General features: G+C 44.5%; 3 protein-coding genes across 21 annotated transcripts in view; 2 read left to right on the forward strand and 1 right to left on the reverse strand.

Moving 5' to 3' along the window:
- Positions 1–7,357, forward strand: part of RHPN2 (rhophilin Rho GTPase binding protein 2) — a 65,948-nt gene extending 58,591 nt beyond the window's left edge. The window contains exons 12-15 of the mRNA XM_081510434.1: positions 838–914; positions 1,234–1,380; positions 2,047–2,202; positions 6,033–7,357. Of these exons, the coding sequence (XP_081366560.1) occupies positions 838–914; positions 1,234–1,380; positions 2,047–2,202; positions 6,033–6,293 (641 nt within the window). The 3' untranslated portion in view covers positions 6,294–7,357. The remainder of the gene's footprint in view (positions 1–837; positions 915–1,233; positions 1,381–2,046; positions 2,203–6,032) is intronic.
- FAAP24 (FA core complex associated protein 24) lies at positions 911–12,699 on the reverse strand. 2 transcript variants are annotated; one of them, XM_081510435.1, is made up of 7 exons: positions 12,672–12,699; positions 12,255–12,373; positions 11,995–12,134; positions 11,688–11,840; positions 9,759–10,003; positions 4,885–4,940; positions 911–2,219 (listed from the first exon to the last, which is right to left on the reverse strand). In XM_081510435.1, the coding sequence occupies exons 2-6, from the start codon at positions 12,358–12,360 to the stop codon at positions 4,895–4,897; spliced, it is 690 nt and encodes a 229-aa protein (XP_081366561.1). In that variant the 5' UTR covers positions 12,361–12,373; positions 12,672–12,699; the 3' UTR covers positions 911–2,219; positions 4,885–4,894. The 2 variants fall into 2 exon arrangements, with proteins under 2 accessions (XP_081366561.1, XP_081366562.1); XM_081510436.1 differs by lacking the exons at positions 911–2,219; positions 4,885–4,940 and having other exon boundaries at positions 8,180–10,003; positions 12,255–12,699.
- Positions 12,700–12,914: 215 nt separating this feature from the next.
- The window catches only part of CEP89 (centrosomal protein 89), a 73,937-nt gene continuing 71,228 nt past the window's right edge, over positions 12,915–15,623 (forward strand). For all 18 annotated transcript variants that reach the window (XR_014059550.1, XR_014059548.1, XR_014059552.1 and 15 more), the window contains exon 1: positions 12,915–13,097. Coding sequence is in view for 14 of the 18 variants with exons in the window: in XM_081510421.1 (XP_081366547.1) it covers positions 13,059–13,097 (39 nt within the window). In the remaining 4 variants the exon portion in view is untranslated. The remainder of the gene's footprint in view (positions 13,098–15,623) is intronic.

Below are 15,623 nucleotides of genomic sequence, written 5' to 3' on the forward strand. Positions count from 1 at the left end.
GCTCTCTAGGTGTCATAGCTTTCCTTCCAAGGAGCAAGCATCTTTTAATTTCATGGCTGCAGTGCCATGAATATGAAGGTGGAGCTATTTAGCTATTGACGCACATGATTTGGCAAACCCACTTCTCACTGTGAAATCCTCACATTGCATGTTAATAATGAAAAGAGGAAGCACGTCTTGCCCAAAACTTAGTGTTGAAAGCATGGTATTTCCCTAACAGCCACACCTGAAATGTAAGTTACTTCTCAGTAGGATTTTATTAGTATCAGAGGATGTCCACTAGAACAGGGGTCCCTAGCCCCTGGGCCACAGACCGGTACCAGGCTATAGCCTGTTAGGAAACAGGCCTCCTAGCAGGAGGTGAGCAGGGGGCGAGCCAGCAGTCTTATCTGTATTTATAGCCGCTCCCCATCGCTTGCATTACTGCCTGAGCTCCATCTCCTGGCAGATCAGCTGCAACGTTAAATTCTTGTAGGAGCATGAATCCTAATCCTAAAGTCAAGGTAGAGTATCCTGAGATTGCCACAAAATAGAAATAAAGTGCACAATCTATGTAACACACTTGAATCATCCTGAAACCATCTCTGCCCCCTGATCTATGGAAAAATTATCTTCCACAAAATGGGTCCCTAGAGCCAAAAAGGCTGGGGACTGCTACACTAGAATGCAAATAAGCTCCCTTGAAGGCAGGGAACTTGTCTTATATCACTATCTGTCCCAGCCCCAGAGTAGGGTATAGCTCATAGTAGATACCCAAGTGCACTTAGGCCTGAGTTTTCAAAAATAACTTTCAGTTACAGAAACATTTATGCTTGTACTTTTAACCTTCTTTTCCAGCTAAAACTGAGCGAGAAGTTGAAATTATACTCCCACAGTTCTCTAAAGTTACAGTAACGGACTTCTTCCAAAAGCTGGTATGTTGAACATTTATTTCATAATGACTTGAGGGGAAGGCTTTATTTTAAGTTGCAAGTATGTAAAAGGCTACTTTTAGATATTTTTGATTAGAGATGCTATATGACATAATTTTGTTTTAAATATATTGATCTTTTAGAGAAAATGGTAATAAACATTCTTGTATGACTTTGTAGTGCAGATTATTACAGATGGTATCATGAGTCTCTTGAGCAGGGCCGAATGAAATCTGTAAGGATGACAAGGCATCATTTCCTTTAGCTTTCAAATGCCTGACTCAGCCTTCAGATCCTAACCTAATGATGCTGTATTCCCAAGGGTCCTTTATCTGTGTTTTCGGCTAACAAGAGATGGACGGCTCCTCGAAGTATTCACTTCACTGCAGAAGAAGGGGACTTGGGGTTCACCCTGAGAGGAAACTCCCCAGTTCAAGTCCACTTCCTGGATCCCTACTGCTCTGCTGCGGTAAGCATGGATCCTTCTAGACTGGAAGCAAAACTCACTGGCACCTTTGCAGACAGTCAGTCTGGTAAAGTACAGAGTTAAGTGTTAAGTGTTAGCTGCTCAGTCATGTCTGATTCTTTGTGACCTTATGGACTGTAGCCCACCAGGCTCCCCTGGCATGGGATTCTCCAGGCAAGAATACTGGAGTGGGTAGCCATTCCCTTCACCAGATCTTCCCAACCCAGGGATAGAACCTGGGTCTTCTGCTTTGCAGGCAGATTCTTTACCGTCTGAGCTACCAGGGTAGAGTGCGCTGCCCACACAAATATATTGGGGTGATTGGATTTAGGGTTCCTCTATGTAAAATGCCTGGTTTTATGTGAAACGCCTTTCATACCTTTCTTGCCCAAAGAGAAACAGATTAATTTTTGCCTTTTTTTCTTTTAACTTGGAGTATAATTGCTTTACAATGTTGTGTTCCTGCTGTACAACAAAATGTGTCAGCTATTTGTATTCATGTATCCATCTGTCTTGGGCCCCCCTCCTACACCCTCCACAACCACCACAATTTTTGCCTCCTTGAAGTTAACTTATGCAGATAACTATTTTGTTAATGAACTTGGGAACTACTTCAGGGATTTCAGTGAACAGAACGTTGACCTGTATTGAAATCGTATTTTTTTTTAGGCGGCAGGAACGAAGGAAGGGGATTATATTGTTTCCATTCAAGATGTGGATTGTAAGTGGCTGACGCTGAGTGAGGTTATGAAGATGCTGAAGAGCTTTGGCCAGAATGACATTGAGATGAAGGTCGTGAGCCTCCTGGATACCACATTGTCCATGGTGAGTGCTGATGCCCCCTGGCAGCAAATAGTGATATGGAGTGAAGTCAGAGTGAGTCCAGCCTCAGAGGTTTTTACCAGGACCCCTGCCTCCTGCCTGCATTTGTAACATGCCACAAATGACTGAGCTCCTAAGTTTGTCATCTCTGAGAACGTGTTCAACTTGGGGCAGAGAAATCACTGGAAAGTTTTTAAAAAAATCTTAAAGATGAAAGAACCAATTGATCTACCTTTCTGATTAAATTATTTTCCATTGCAAAAGTGATACATACTCATGGTTAAAAAATATACATATTCAAATGGTACAGAATGTGTGTGGAAGATGCTCTTCTCAGGAGTGTTAGCACTTTCCTGTGCGATCTTGGGATGTGTCTGAGCCTGTGCAAATTTACATGCACAGTTCTATCCTTTTGTGTCCTCAAGGAGGAGGAACTGTTGCATTCACGCTCTTCTGTACTCGCTGCATTTAATTTTGTACCTTGGATACTTCTGTTTAGAACAGTATGCATTTATTCATTCAGCAACTATTGATTGGGCATCAGTTGTATGCCAGGCCCTTCTCAGGTGTTGGAGCTCCAGCTGAAATAAGATAAGGCCCTACCCCACAAAGCTGGCACTAAATAAGTAAGGAAGTAGTTGTGATTTTGGTAAGTGCTGTGAAGGAAATAACATGTGTAATGGGCTAGGATGATTGGGGCTGGGAAGGGCTCCTGGGCAGGGCTGCACTGAGGCTTGAGTGTCAGGAGGAACCAGCCATGTGAAGAGGTATAAGCAAAGCATATGGGGACTTCCCTAGTGGTCCAGTGGTTAAGACTCTGCACTTCCAATGTAGTGGGTGCGGGTTCAGTCCCTGGTTGGGGAATTAAGATCCCACATACCACGCAGCATAGCGCACCCACCCTCCCACCCCAAGAAAAAAGAGCATATAGACAGAGGCACCAACAGGTGCAGATACCAGACCCCCTGGCAGGACTGAGCTTCACTTGCTAGAGGAACTAAAAGGCCTTTCAGCTGGAGCATCGGGACAAAAGGCCAGCGTGGTGGGAAATGAGGTGGGAGACAGGCAGCGCTTCCTTGGCAGTGAAGGAAGTTTGAAACCTTTTGAGACGGGGAATGATGTGCTGTGATGTTTATTGTAGAAGGCTGTCTTGCTGCCTGGAGGCTGGCCACGTGGCTGCAGAGCGAGCTGGCCGTGGCAGTCACCCAGGCCAGCGATGTTGGCAGCTTTACACTAGGGGGTGACCGTGGAGGTGGAGAGAGGTGGCTGTGCCTGAGACTCGACCTGGAGGTAGAGCTGACAAATTTGGAGATGAGTTGTGTAGAAAAGATGGTAGACAGAGGGAGGCCTCCTTGATTTTTGGCTTGAACAACTGCATCATTTTTCATTATGATGGGAAGTTGGGGCTGGGGGTGAGGGGGGCAGAGGAGAGAAAACACAAGTGCTGTGAGTGTTTCGTGTGCCATGAGACACCCAAGAGACACATCAAGGTGACACAGGCGGCCGAGTAGTCACATCTTTAGTTCACGGAAAATGTCAGAGCTAGAAATAAATATTTGAGGATCATCAGCATAAGAGATGATGTTTCAAGCTGTAAGACACTAAATGAAATTACCCTTGAGGGGTTGAGGGCTGAGGACTAAACCTCGAAGAGACACCACAAGCATCTGGGGGTCAGGAAGGTCCAGCCGTGTGAAGGGGTGGGTACAAATATATATGGGGGATTTCCCTCATGGTCCAGTGGTTAAGACTCTGCACTTCCAGTGCAGGGGATGCAGGTTCAATCCCTGGTTGGGGAATTAAGATCCCCAAGTAGTAGCGAAAGGGAGTGCAGAGTAGGTGTGAAGGTAGGATAAAAAGGGGCTTCTGAAACCAAGAGAAGAAAATCCTGCCGGAGACAGTGGTGGTTTGTGTTGAACACAGCTGAGAGGTGGAGAGTGAGGTAAGCAGAGCTGTGTTTGTTATACCTGGCAGCAGGGCAAAAGGACACTTCCAGTTCAGCAGGTGGGATCTTAGTTCCCCGACCAGGGATCAAACCCATACCCGCTGCGGTGGAAGCGCAGAGTCCTAACCACTGGACTGCCAGGGAAGTCCCCCAAAGGACACATTTTCATGGGGAAATGGCAACAGAACTCAGACTAGAAAGGGTCGGACAGTGAATGAGGGTGTGACTCCATTAAGAAGTGTTCAGAATAGGCAGATTCATAGAAACAGAATGTAGGTTAGTGCTTGCCAGAGGCTGGGGCACCAGGCAATGAGAAGCTGCTGACAGGGTGGGTTTCTTTCCCGTTTTTTTGGCCACACTGTGTGGCTTGTGGGATCTTAGTTCCCCGTGAACCCAGGCCACCACAGTGAAAGTGCCAAGTTGTAACAACTGAAGCACCAGGCAAGTCTAATGGGCAATTTTACATTAATAGAAAAGGGAGAGGCATCTTCATCCAGAGGTGCCAAACTCAGGAGGGACATTTTATCGTGAATTCCCCTCCTTTCTTGCAGCATCACTCAAACTCCTTTCCTGGATTTATATTATGAACAATGTGCCCAACTGCTTCAGATACATATTGTATGTCTACTTACATATACAGCCTGATTTCAGTGCCTGGAACAAGGCAGATGGTCAGTAAACATTCTGTGAGCAAAGTAATTTCAGTATTAGGCAACCCTTAGAAGCAAGTGATAACTCACATGGAAGTCTTTAGAAAACAAGTTCCTTCACATTTCCCGTTGAGTCCTGCACAATCCTATAAAAGTTAACAGTAGTGTTGAGTGGGCATGGAGTTCACTTGGGGAAGATGGATAAGTTCTGGAGGTGGGTGGTGGTAATGGCTGCATAGCAGCGTAAGTGTACTTACGGCCACAAGTGGTTAAAATGGTAAATTTTATGTTTATTTCATCAGTTTAAAAAACTGGAAAAATTTAATCATAACCTTGTTACCATGGATTCTGTTGTCTTTCAAGAGAACGCGCTTAGTTACTCAGTTATGTTCGATTCTTTGCAACCCCAAGGACTGTAGCCCACCAGGCTTCTCTGTCCATGGGATTCTCCAGGCAAGAATACTGGAGTGGGTTGCCTTTCCCTTCTCCAGGGCATCTTCCCAACCCAAGTCTTCTGTATTGCAGGCGGATTCTTTACCATCTGAGCCGCCATATCTACTGGTGTGGGCTGAAATCCAGGATACATTAAGTGAAGAAAGCAGGGTGCAAACCAGTGTACATAATGTATGCTTAAGACAAATGGTGCTGTGTACTTAACACATATCAATACCTGTATATGAATGTTACTTCTAAAAATGTAACAGATAGTGGTTACCTCCGTGGACAGGGCTAAAAGGTGGGAGCGACACCTACTGTTCACCTGATGCATTTTCATATTATTGACCATGAGTGTGTATTACTTTTTCAAATGTAATAACCTTTAAAAGTGAGTAGTGGCCCCTAGCCTAAATGACTACTATTGAGTATATTCCTTAAGAATTATCCTTGTGCTTAAGAACCTAATCCTATATCAGCATTAGTCATTGAATCTCAGAATTATATCACTTAAAGAGGATGCCATGAGTGCAGAATGTGAGTCTCAAAACTTGGCAATCATTTCTCTGACATCTTGATTTCTAACCATTTTTAACTACACTTTAAAAATGGTTAAATGGGATCTAACCATTCTTCTCATAATTTAAATCTTGTATATAAATTACTTACTATAACAGAAAAATATGTCTGCCTAAAATATTCATTTCAGTATAATCACAGCATATCAAGACAAGTTTTGAGAATAAAAAGAATTCATTATTTGGAAGATAACCATTTAACCGTTCTTCTTTTTCTGTGTACAGCATAATAAATGTGCCACATACTCTGTGGGAATGCAGAAAACTTACTCCATGATCTGCTTAGACATAGATGTTGATGATAAAACTGATAAAACCAAGAAAATCGCCAAAAAGCTCTCGTTTTTGAGCTGGAGCACCAACAAGAACAGACAGAAGTCGGCGAGCACCCTGTGCCTCCCGTCGGTTGGTGTCGCGAGGCCTCCAGTCAAGAAAAAGCTCTCCTCTCCCTTCAGCCTTCTCAACACCGACAGCTCTCTGTACTGACATGAAGAAGCGAGAGCGTGTCTCGTGCTGACTGGGCCTTCGTGTTTGTGCCACAGAGGAAGATTTCTCAATATTCTCCAATCCCATTTTCTCATAGCATAAACATACAATTGATATGTCTTTGCGTATAAGTAACAAGAAACCTCTAGAAGCGTGTGGAAAACAAACTTAATGAGGGGAGTCTCACCGTACTGCTGCAAGTTATTTATTATATAAACTATTGTAAATAGAATAACGTGGAAATATGGCTGTTTTTAACAATTATAATTAGGACTCTTAGTTACTTCCTGTCAGAGTTCAATTAGGATTTCCTATATGGGTCCTATTTAGTAAGTTTTTAGGCTTGGGTGATACACAGATTAATTCCTTAACTCAGAATTCTGATGACCCCAAATTCAGGCAGGGGGAGGGACTATAAAGCTAGACTATTATTAAAAACTGTTCCAGAGACCTGCTGCCTAAGGGGGAATCATTAACCTAGAACAAGATTTTACTATTATTTCTAGATAATGTGAATGCTATTTCCAGATAAAGTCTAGTGCCAAGTTTGTCATGACTTTAGATTAAAAAAAACACTTGGGAGCAGTTTTTCTTCCATTTTATGTCACTTAAAAAGTCGCTAACACAGTGGCAGTGTTAGATGAAGATGCCGTCTACAAGGTAGATAATATACTGTTTGATACTCAAAACATTTCTCATTTTGTTTAAAGTAGAAAGTACATAATTGTATATTTTAAGAGTCTTTAGGAAGGGTTAAAAACGTTGTACAAGGCCAAGATGTAAATGATTCAAGTTTAGAGCTCTACTTGACTTTGTAAAATGACATTGGTTTGTCTTGCTATATGTTGGATGACACAGTGATTCTAAGATTCACTGTTGACATAGTATAAGTTATATAGCTTCTACAGATATAGCACTGCCTTGTCATTTTGAGAATAAATGAACTTAACATATTTTCTAGTGTGTAATGTCAAAAGGGAAGCAACCATATTTGGGAAAGTGTATCCACTGTTCTTACTGATATTTTTGTATAAATATTTAAATAAACACATTCATTTGCCTCAGTTAATGGTTTCCACTTTGATTTCACTTTCATTCTCTCCTCTTTCAAATCATTTTTACCCTAATGCACAGAAGTTTTATTGTACTTGATTTTTAAAAGTTTGGACTTGCCTGGTGGAGCAGTGGATAGGACTCTCCCTGCCAATGCAAGGGACACAGGTTTGACCCCTGGTCCGGGAAGATTCCACATGCTGCAGGGCTACTAAGCCCCTGCACCACAACTATTAAGCCTGTGCTCTAGAGCTGGGTGCCCCAACTACTGAAGCCTGCACACTCTGGGGCACTCGAGCCACAACTAATGAGCCTTATGCCACAACTATGGAAGCCTGAGCGCCCCAGGGCCATCACATCACAACTACTTAGCCCATGTGCTGCAACTACTGAAGCCTGCGCACCCAGAGCCTGTGCGCCACCAGAGAGGCCACCACAATGAGAAGCCTGAGCACCAAAACTAGAGAGTAGCCCCCGCTCTCTGCAACTAGAGAAAGCCTGTGTGCAACAACAAAGTCCCAGTGCAGCCAAAAGTAAATAAAGAAATAAGCTGTGTGTGTAAAAAAAAAAGTAATAAAAAAATTTACTGGGACTTCCCTGGTGGTCCAGTGGCTAAGACTCTGCTCTCCCAGTACAGTGGGCCCAGGTTCGTCCCCTGGTCAGGGAACTAGATCCCACATGCTGCAGCTTCAGAGTTCACATGCCATAGGTAACGATCTAGTATGCCACATCTGAGACCTGGTGCAACCAAATAAATACATAAATATATATATATTTTAAAAATTACTAACATTTCACAAAGTAGGACTTTGAGAGCTTTCAAGATGCCTTAGTGTTGTTGAAAACGTATGGCCTTTTTAATTGTATTTTTTTTTGTCTTTTTTTAAAAAATTGGAGGATAATTGCTTTACAATGTTAATGTTAGTTTCTTGTGTACAGTGAAGCGAATCAGCTATATGTATACATATATCCCCTCCCTCTTGGATCGCCTCCCCTCAACCCCGTACAATCTACCTAGGTCCCCACATAGTATGAAGTCGAGCTCCATTCACTATAGTCAATTCCCACTAGCTATCTACCTTACACATGACATGCATATATGTCAATCACAATCTCCCAATTTATCCCATCCCCACCTCTCTGTGTCTACCTGTCCATTGTCTACAGTTGCATCTCTAATCCTGCCCTGCAAATAGGTTCTTCTGTAACATTCTTCAGAATTCCATACATGCGTTAATATATGATATTTGTTTTTCTCTTTTGACTTACTTCACTCTGTGTGAAAGACTCTAGGTCGATCCACATCTTTACAGATGACCCAACATCATTCTTTTTGATGGCCGAGTATATTCCAGTGTGTGTGTGTGTGTGTGTGTGTAGTTGTTGTTGTTCAGTGTATTTATTCTTTGGATGAGCAATTGTACACTTTAGTCTCCAGCCCCAGGCTCTGCTCAGCTGGCCCTGCCACCTCCCTGTGCATCTTTTGGTTGCTGGGCTATCTATTTACAAACACATTCTTCTGTCCCTCACACATGCTGGCTTTTTATCTTACAGTGGGAACTCCAGACTCCAGGCCTTCTGTGTTCAGAAGACGTGCTCAGTGATTATAATCAAACTGCAACTACCAGGAAGGGAGACAGAAAGGAAGGAAGGAAGAAACAAAGGCAGTACAATTGTTTGTTGACACTGGCAGCTGCCCTCAAAGCACAGGTATATTAAGATCAGACCTGAAGAACAGTGGCTCTGCCAGCAGGAACAAGGAGCTTATGGCAACAGTGCCTCATTGTAGGTTTGTTTCCTTTAGACAGTCATATCCGCCCCCTTCCATGATGGATAAGGTCAAGGTCACACATTCAAATCCTCCCAAGCTGGCTTTCTGCTGAATCTGAGGTTCCCTTAGGAAAGTGCCCACCAGCCCACGTCATGCTAGCAGGATGAGGGCAGTGCCATCTGGGGCAGGCCCACTAATCGAAGTACATGCCTAAGGCGAGAGAACAGGGCAGGACAACTGGCAGGTTCCATTCAGGCCTCTTCTCATCTTTTCCTAATTGTGGTAAAAGGAACTCTTCTTTTCTTAGTTTAAATATTTGCCTGAAGTTTATTTTGGTTTTTCTAAATAGACATTCACATCTGTAAACAATAGGATTTTGGTTTCAGCCCCAACCCCCTATTCCTTACAAGTTTTTGTTCTCATACATTGGCTAGAACTGCTGCTTGTTGTTTAGTTGCTAAGCCGTGTCCAGCCCCTTTGTACTCCATGGACCATCACACACCAGACTCCCCATGGGATTTCCCAAGCAAGGATACTGGAGTGGGTTGCCATTTCCTTCTCCAAGGAACTCTTTTCTTAGTGTGAAAAGAAAACAAGATCCTGCAGTCCCGTGATGAGATGCCCATGAGAGAAGCCCTCACCTGGGCTGGGTGAAGAATGCATGAATGTGCTGAGCTGCTGCTGGTCCCACTACTGGCTCCAGTTCTTGGATAGACGCATTGCTTAGTTGCTGGATACTTGGAAACCTCTGAAGCAGGAGGGGGGCTTTCACCTTCCCGACTCCTGGGATCTGCTGCACACTTCGGAGGAGGGCCAGCTCGGAGATCAGAGCCCGTTTCTTCCTGAGAAAAGGGTTTTTACTGGGCTCTTTGGTTTGCTCTTGAACCTGAACGGAAATGAAAGAAGCACATGGGCGCCCTCTAGAGGACAGGTGGTTTTCTTAACATTTTGTTTTGCGGAAGTTTAGTTTTAGTTTTTCCATGTGGTTCATTTTGTGTGTGATTTACCACTATAAATGTTCTCAAATATACCATGAAAATAATTTTTCAGGCATCAGTAAAATTATTAAAAGATGAACAATATGACTACACAAAGGAGTGAGAGGTAAAAATTAATCTACAAAAACTTGAATTTTTAGAATGCTTAGGATAGAACCAATGAAAACCTACACTAAAGAATTCAAACATGGTCCTATGGTCCACTAAGAAACACTTCAGTGGTATAGGATTACATGATGGCTCCACTTGCCTGATACAGGACTTGGAAGAAGCTTGCCTATCAAAGGAGAAACCCAGTCTTCAGTTAGTGGTGGATACAGGAAGGCACATAATAACAGCATTAAATCAAAGTGAGTAAGGAGGAGTGAAGCAAGAGAAAAGAGCGGTGTCTGGAGAAGAGTTTGTGAACTATACAGGGCTGTTTGCATTTCCAATGTGGTTCTCAACACCAGCTGCACATCAGAGGGGGAGATTTAGAAACAGCACAACAAAAATTGATGCGTAAGCCTGACCCCCATGTTTGGATTCTTAACTGGTCTGAAGTGAGGCTCATGTATCACTTTTTTTTAAAAGATCCCCAGGAAATTCTAATCTCATATGATATCACGTCTGTGTGGAATCTAATTTTTTAAATAAATGATACAAAGGAGCTTATTTGCAAAACAGAAACAGACTTACAGATATTAAAAACAAAGTTATGGCTGATTCATGTCAATGTATGGCAAAAACTATTACAATATTGTAAAGTAATTAGCCCCCAACTAAAATAAATAAATTTATTAAAAAAAAAAAATAAAATAAAATTACAATTTAAAAAAAAAAACAACAAAGTTATGGTTACCAAAGGGGAAACGGGCAGGGGGGAGGGGTAGGAGGAGGGATAAAACAGGATCTTAAGATTAACATACACACATCACTCTATAGTGTGTGTATAATCAACAAGGAACTACTGTATAGTATGGGAACTCTACTCAATATTCTGTGATAATCTATATGAGAAAAAATATCTCAAAAAGAATGAATGTATGTGTAACTGAACCACTCTGCTGTATACCTGAAACACAGCACTATAAATCAACTATATTCCAGTAAAATTTTAAAAAAAGTTCCCCAGGAAATTCTAATGTACAACCATGCTGAATAATCAATGAGGACAATGGAAAACCACTAGGTTAAAAAGAAACAACACATGAACTTGCAGACAGAATTTCTGATGCTTAACAGAAGATATGCAGGGATGAGGCTAAGTAGCCACTAATTGACAATGTCACCAGCTTAAATGCAGAATAGTGCACGAAGGAGTCATCATAGCCTGAGAGGTTAAAATCAGGTCTCCAACTTGTTCACCTTGTTATATGCTTGCCTAGACAGGGCGGCAAGCTCAGCTAGCAGCAGAGGGAGCTTCTGAACTTAAATTCAACAAAAAGATTTTAGAAACCAATCCAGAGATGGATAAAGACTGGCTTCATGGATTGTACAGATAATAAGGGCAGGTGCCAGAAAAGGATCCAGGAAGATCAGTCAAAAGTCCTAAACCAGGGCTGTTGTGGAGGAGTAGGAATGGGTACTTACCAACTGAATAATGAGGCAGGATGCTTCCATCTGGCTGGCTACTGGAAGCAACACCATCCCAAGATCCAGAACAGTAAACTTCTGTACAGCTGGAAAATACTGTTCACTCATCTGCGTTTTTTCAACTACCACAATCCCTTGAAGTTTATGGGACTTCAAAAAAAAAAAAAAAAGGAAAGAAACAGGAAGCTATTCTGTAACAAAATCCATTCAAGATTAAGCAGCTACCCAAGCGTGCAATAGCTAATGGTTTTATACAGATTATTCCAAGGGAGGGGGAAGTCCATTTGTTTAACTCAGTACTTACATTTCTAACCCGAACAAGTCTCTTTCTGTAGCCGTTTCCTGCCACCAACTCAGCTTCGGTGATATAAAGAATGCAGGATTTGCTAGATAAGTAAAAATCTACCGGTGTCAGGCCATCCTCAAAAACGAGTTTAATTTTCCCTTAAAACACAGACAAGAAAATAAGTTTCGTGTTCGTTAGATGAAAACACGGCAATAGGTGTGTAACTTTTTAAAAAGCGGGGTGAGGTGAGAGGGCTTGTTTAGAGGGAGCCCACCGACCTTGCATTCCCTGTGCCAGCTGCGAACCGCGCCATTTCTCATTGGCCACAATGTGCCCAAATGGTACATGCATGGGGCCAGTGCCATCAGGGGGGTTGCCTTCCATCGGCGGCCTCGATCTAATGAGGGGAATGCAAGACGGCACTTAAGCAGATTCTCCAGCACACAGCCCATTTCACTCGAAGCCCAGGCCTCTTTGGCAGGAGCCCAACTGCAGAGTGTTCTTTAAAAGGCTGGATTACAGGTCAAGGTTTAAGAACCAGGAGAATCCTGTCCTGGAAGACGCGTCCTTTATTTCCATCACCTGTCTTGCCCCTGAAACCCTAGCTCGCTCCGCGCCGTGGCTCCTTAGTCCAGTCCAGGGCGGGGGCCGAGCTGGCCACCTCGGCACCAGTTCTGGGTCTCCCGCGACATTACCTGCTGAACGACACTTCCGGGTTGCCTCCTGAGCGCCCCCGTTACTCTCTCTTCTTGCCCGCCCTCCTCCTCCCCTGGCGCCGGATAGGCTATGGCCTCAGAAATCGACAACTGATCTAACCAATAAGAGAACGGACAGCGAGGCCCTGTTAAGGATTTGAGTGGTACCCTCTGGTTGCCAAGAGCGACGGACGTGAAGTAACCTTCGCTCTGATTGGTCGGAGCAAAAGCGGAGCCAACGGCAGACGTGGTTGTTGCGAAGTCCGTAGCTGAGAAGAGGCGTCTGGGGCTAGGCCAACTCGAGGCGTCGGCAGACTTTAGGGAGTGGTCTTCACCTCCGATCTTCTGTGCAGTCCAGTAAGGGTCTGGCGATCAACCACAGCAAGGATGCTCCTGGGGTTTCGGAGAGGCCGCAAGAGGCAATATGTAAGTATATCTGCATCCAGCCTGCGTTCTGGCCCGTGGGGCCGGGAGTTAAGTGGGGAGGGGTTGGGATTTGGGATGGAGACAAGATAGCGGCCCAACAGGAAGCGGTTTTCCTTTCGAGAAGCCCGGCTGTTTAGTGTTTAGAACATTAATTTCCTATTCTAGTGTCGGCCTCAGTTGATAGGACTCGCCCTGTCTCGCCTGTAACTTTCGCTCGGGTGGCGGGGAGTTCACTCCTGCCGACACACTACTTCCTAGTTCCCGGTGGGATGTCATTCTGGATTCCTCCCTCCGCCCCGTACCACGTACACTCCACCATGTGCCTCTACTAACCACCCCCGCTCCTACCCCGTCCTCCAGCATCTACCTGGACTGCTGCAGCATCTCCTCCCTGTTTCTCGGTCTCCACTCTTTCCCTTTCCCTATGTCCATTCTTCACAAAGCACCCAAAGGGATTCTTTTAAAATGCAATTCTGATTCGTGCCCATTGCCCTCAAGTCACACATATGGACGCTCCAGCTCTTCCCATCTTGCTATTCCTTCAGCCTTTACTTTTTCTTTTGCCTGGAATGCTTCCCTGCGAAACTTCCATGGCAATTCTGTCACTGCCGGCACACACTCCCAGGCTCATTCGTTGACCCCTCCTCCTACTAATAAGCCTGGTACCGACAGTTCTTGCCACCCCCCCAAGTCTATTTATCCTACCAGGGTCCTCATTGCTGTCTTTCCCGGTTCTGATTTCTCATTCCGTGGGTCATCATTATAACCACTACCCTCCACTCGAGTCGCCTTCCTCCTGTTTTTCTTTTTCATACTTGCCTGGTGAACCCCCAAACCTGCTTACATCCAGTTCTCCATAAACTCAGCACTTTAAATGCAGAGAAAGCATTTTGATAAGGGTACTCCTGAACTCCCTTTCAAATTGGAATTCCTAAAGCATGTCTAACTCAGCTTCCTGTTCTCAGCTGTATGACTTGCTGAAGTCTTTTTTTTTTTTTTGGCTGTGGTGGGTCTTCTTTGCAAAGGGTGAGGACTTCTCTGGTTGTGGTGTGTGGGCTTAGTTGCCCTGAGGCACGTGGGACCTTAGTTCCCTACCAAGGATTGAAACTGCTTCGCCTCCATTGGAAGGAGGACTCTACCAGTGGACCACCAGGGAAGTCCCCTGAAGTCATTGTCGACAGGTGGATGTTGAGAAGCAGTGAAGGCATAGTTGAAGCATATTTTCCCATTGCAATTTTGCTAACTCAGCATGTTTATTGATGTTTTTATTGTGTTACTGAATTCCTACTGTGTGTGTGTGTGCCAGATACCCCACAATTGATTGAGAGCCTATGGCCACGCTGGCTAAAGGGTAGACAAACCCGTAAGTCATTCAGCACAAAATGGTAAGGCAAAAAATGCTTTAGCGGTGGGTACCAGGGAAGGGGCAGCAAAGACAGCCCAGAGAGTTGACCTAGGCCTTGGGAGGAATAAGGAAGAAGAATTCTGGGTGGAGAAAACAGCATATACAAAAGGCCGACAAAGGATGAATCATTTGCTGTGTGGAAATGGGAAGGCAGTTTTGAGTGCTGCAGCATGGAGATACCCTTACAGTAGTGATGAGCAGGGCTGGCCATGGCCAGGAACCAGCTGACAGCAGCCGTAGCAGCCTTCTGGGCCACAAGAGGACATTTCTATGTCAACAAGAGAGGGGGGCTGCCCACGGGAGTTTTCGTGCTGGGTTGAGATAGGACCATCCTGTGTTTTAGAGACTGGGGCAGGAGAACCATAGTTAGGAAGTGATTATCGTGGTACAGGGGAGAAACACTCAGCCTGCTATAGGAGATTCACTCCATCAAAAAAATAAACAGAACTCACAAGGCCTTTTTGGAGGACCTACTGGATGCTCTCCCCTGGGGACTCAAAGGTGAAGAAAAGGCTTTTTTTGTCCTTGAGCCTCTGCCAGGCAGTGAAGGGTAGGAGAGGCGGCAGACAAACGTATATATCCTGGAGGATGGTGGGACACAGCAGTGGTGGCCCTGGAGCACCTGCTCTTGGGGTTGGCCGTGCATGCGGAACTGGGGGGGTGGGTGGGAGGGTTGCAGGAGACATTTGGAAGGTCTGCACATCCCCCACTCCTGAAGGATGCTCAGACCCCTGGCTCTTCCCCTTGGTCATGCCCCCTACTCCTTGGTACCTTGTGCCCACCCCAGCCTGACTAGTCTTTCCCAGGGCCAGTTTCAGTGGGTGCTTCTCACTAAGTCACAAGAGTTCCTTAGTCTGGTATCAGAACTCTTAAATGGAAACAGTCCTCACTGTGCCCCTCAGCCAACTGTTCTAGCCGCTGCATCTCAGATGCCTGTGTACTCCAGTGAACTGGAGTATTTATTTTCACCACTGTCACTAATGTCTTGCTTCATCGCTTTGTTCACATTGCTCCCTCCTCCTGGAATGTCTTTCTACCCCATTTCCTAAATGTGAAAGCAGTGGGCATCTTCGAAGACCCCGTCTAAATGCTCTGAGATTTTCTCCAACAGGACATCAGTG

Source organism: Giraffa tippelskirchi, chromosome 7 (assembly GCF_054371585.1).
Source record: "Giraffa tippelskirchi isolate mGirTip1 chromosome 7, T2T-mGirTip1v1.2.pri, whole genome shotgun sequence".
Classification (NCBI taxonomy): Eukaryota; Metazoa; Chordata; class Mammalia; order Artiodactyla; family Giraffidae; genus Giraffa; species Giraffa tippelskirchi.

Bases quoted from the DNA above. Each gene is read 5' to 3' on its own strand.
- FAAP24 (XM_081510435.1), bottom strand. From the start codon at position 12,360: ATGGAAGGCAACCCCCCTGATGGCACTGGCCCCATGCATGTACCATTT. The intron at 11,841-11,994 runs GTAAGTACTGAG...TTTTTTTTGAAG, and splicing joins GACTTGTTCGGGTTAGAAAT to TCCCATAAACTTCAAGGGAT. The intron at 10,004-11,687 runs GTAAGTACCCAT...ATTTCCGTTCAG, and splicing joins CCTGCCTCATTATTCAGTTG to GTTCAAGAGCAAACCAAAGA.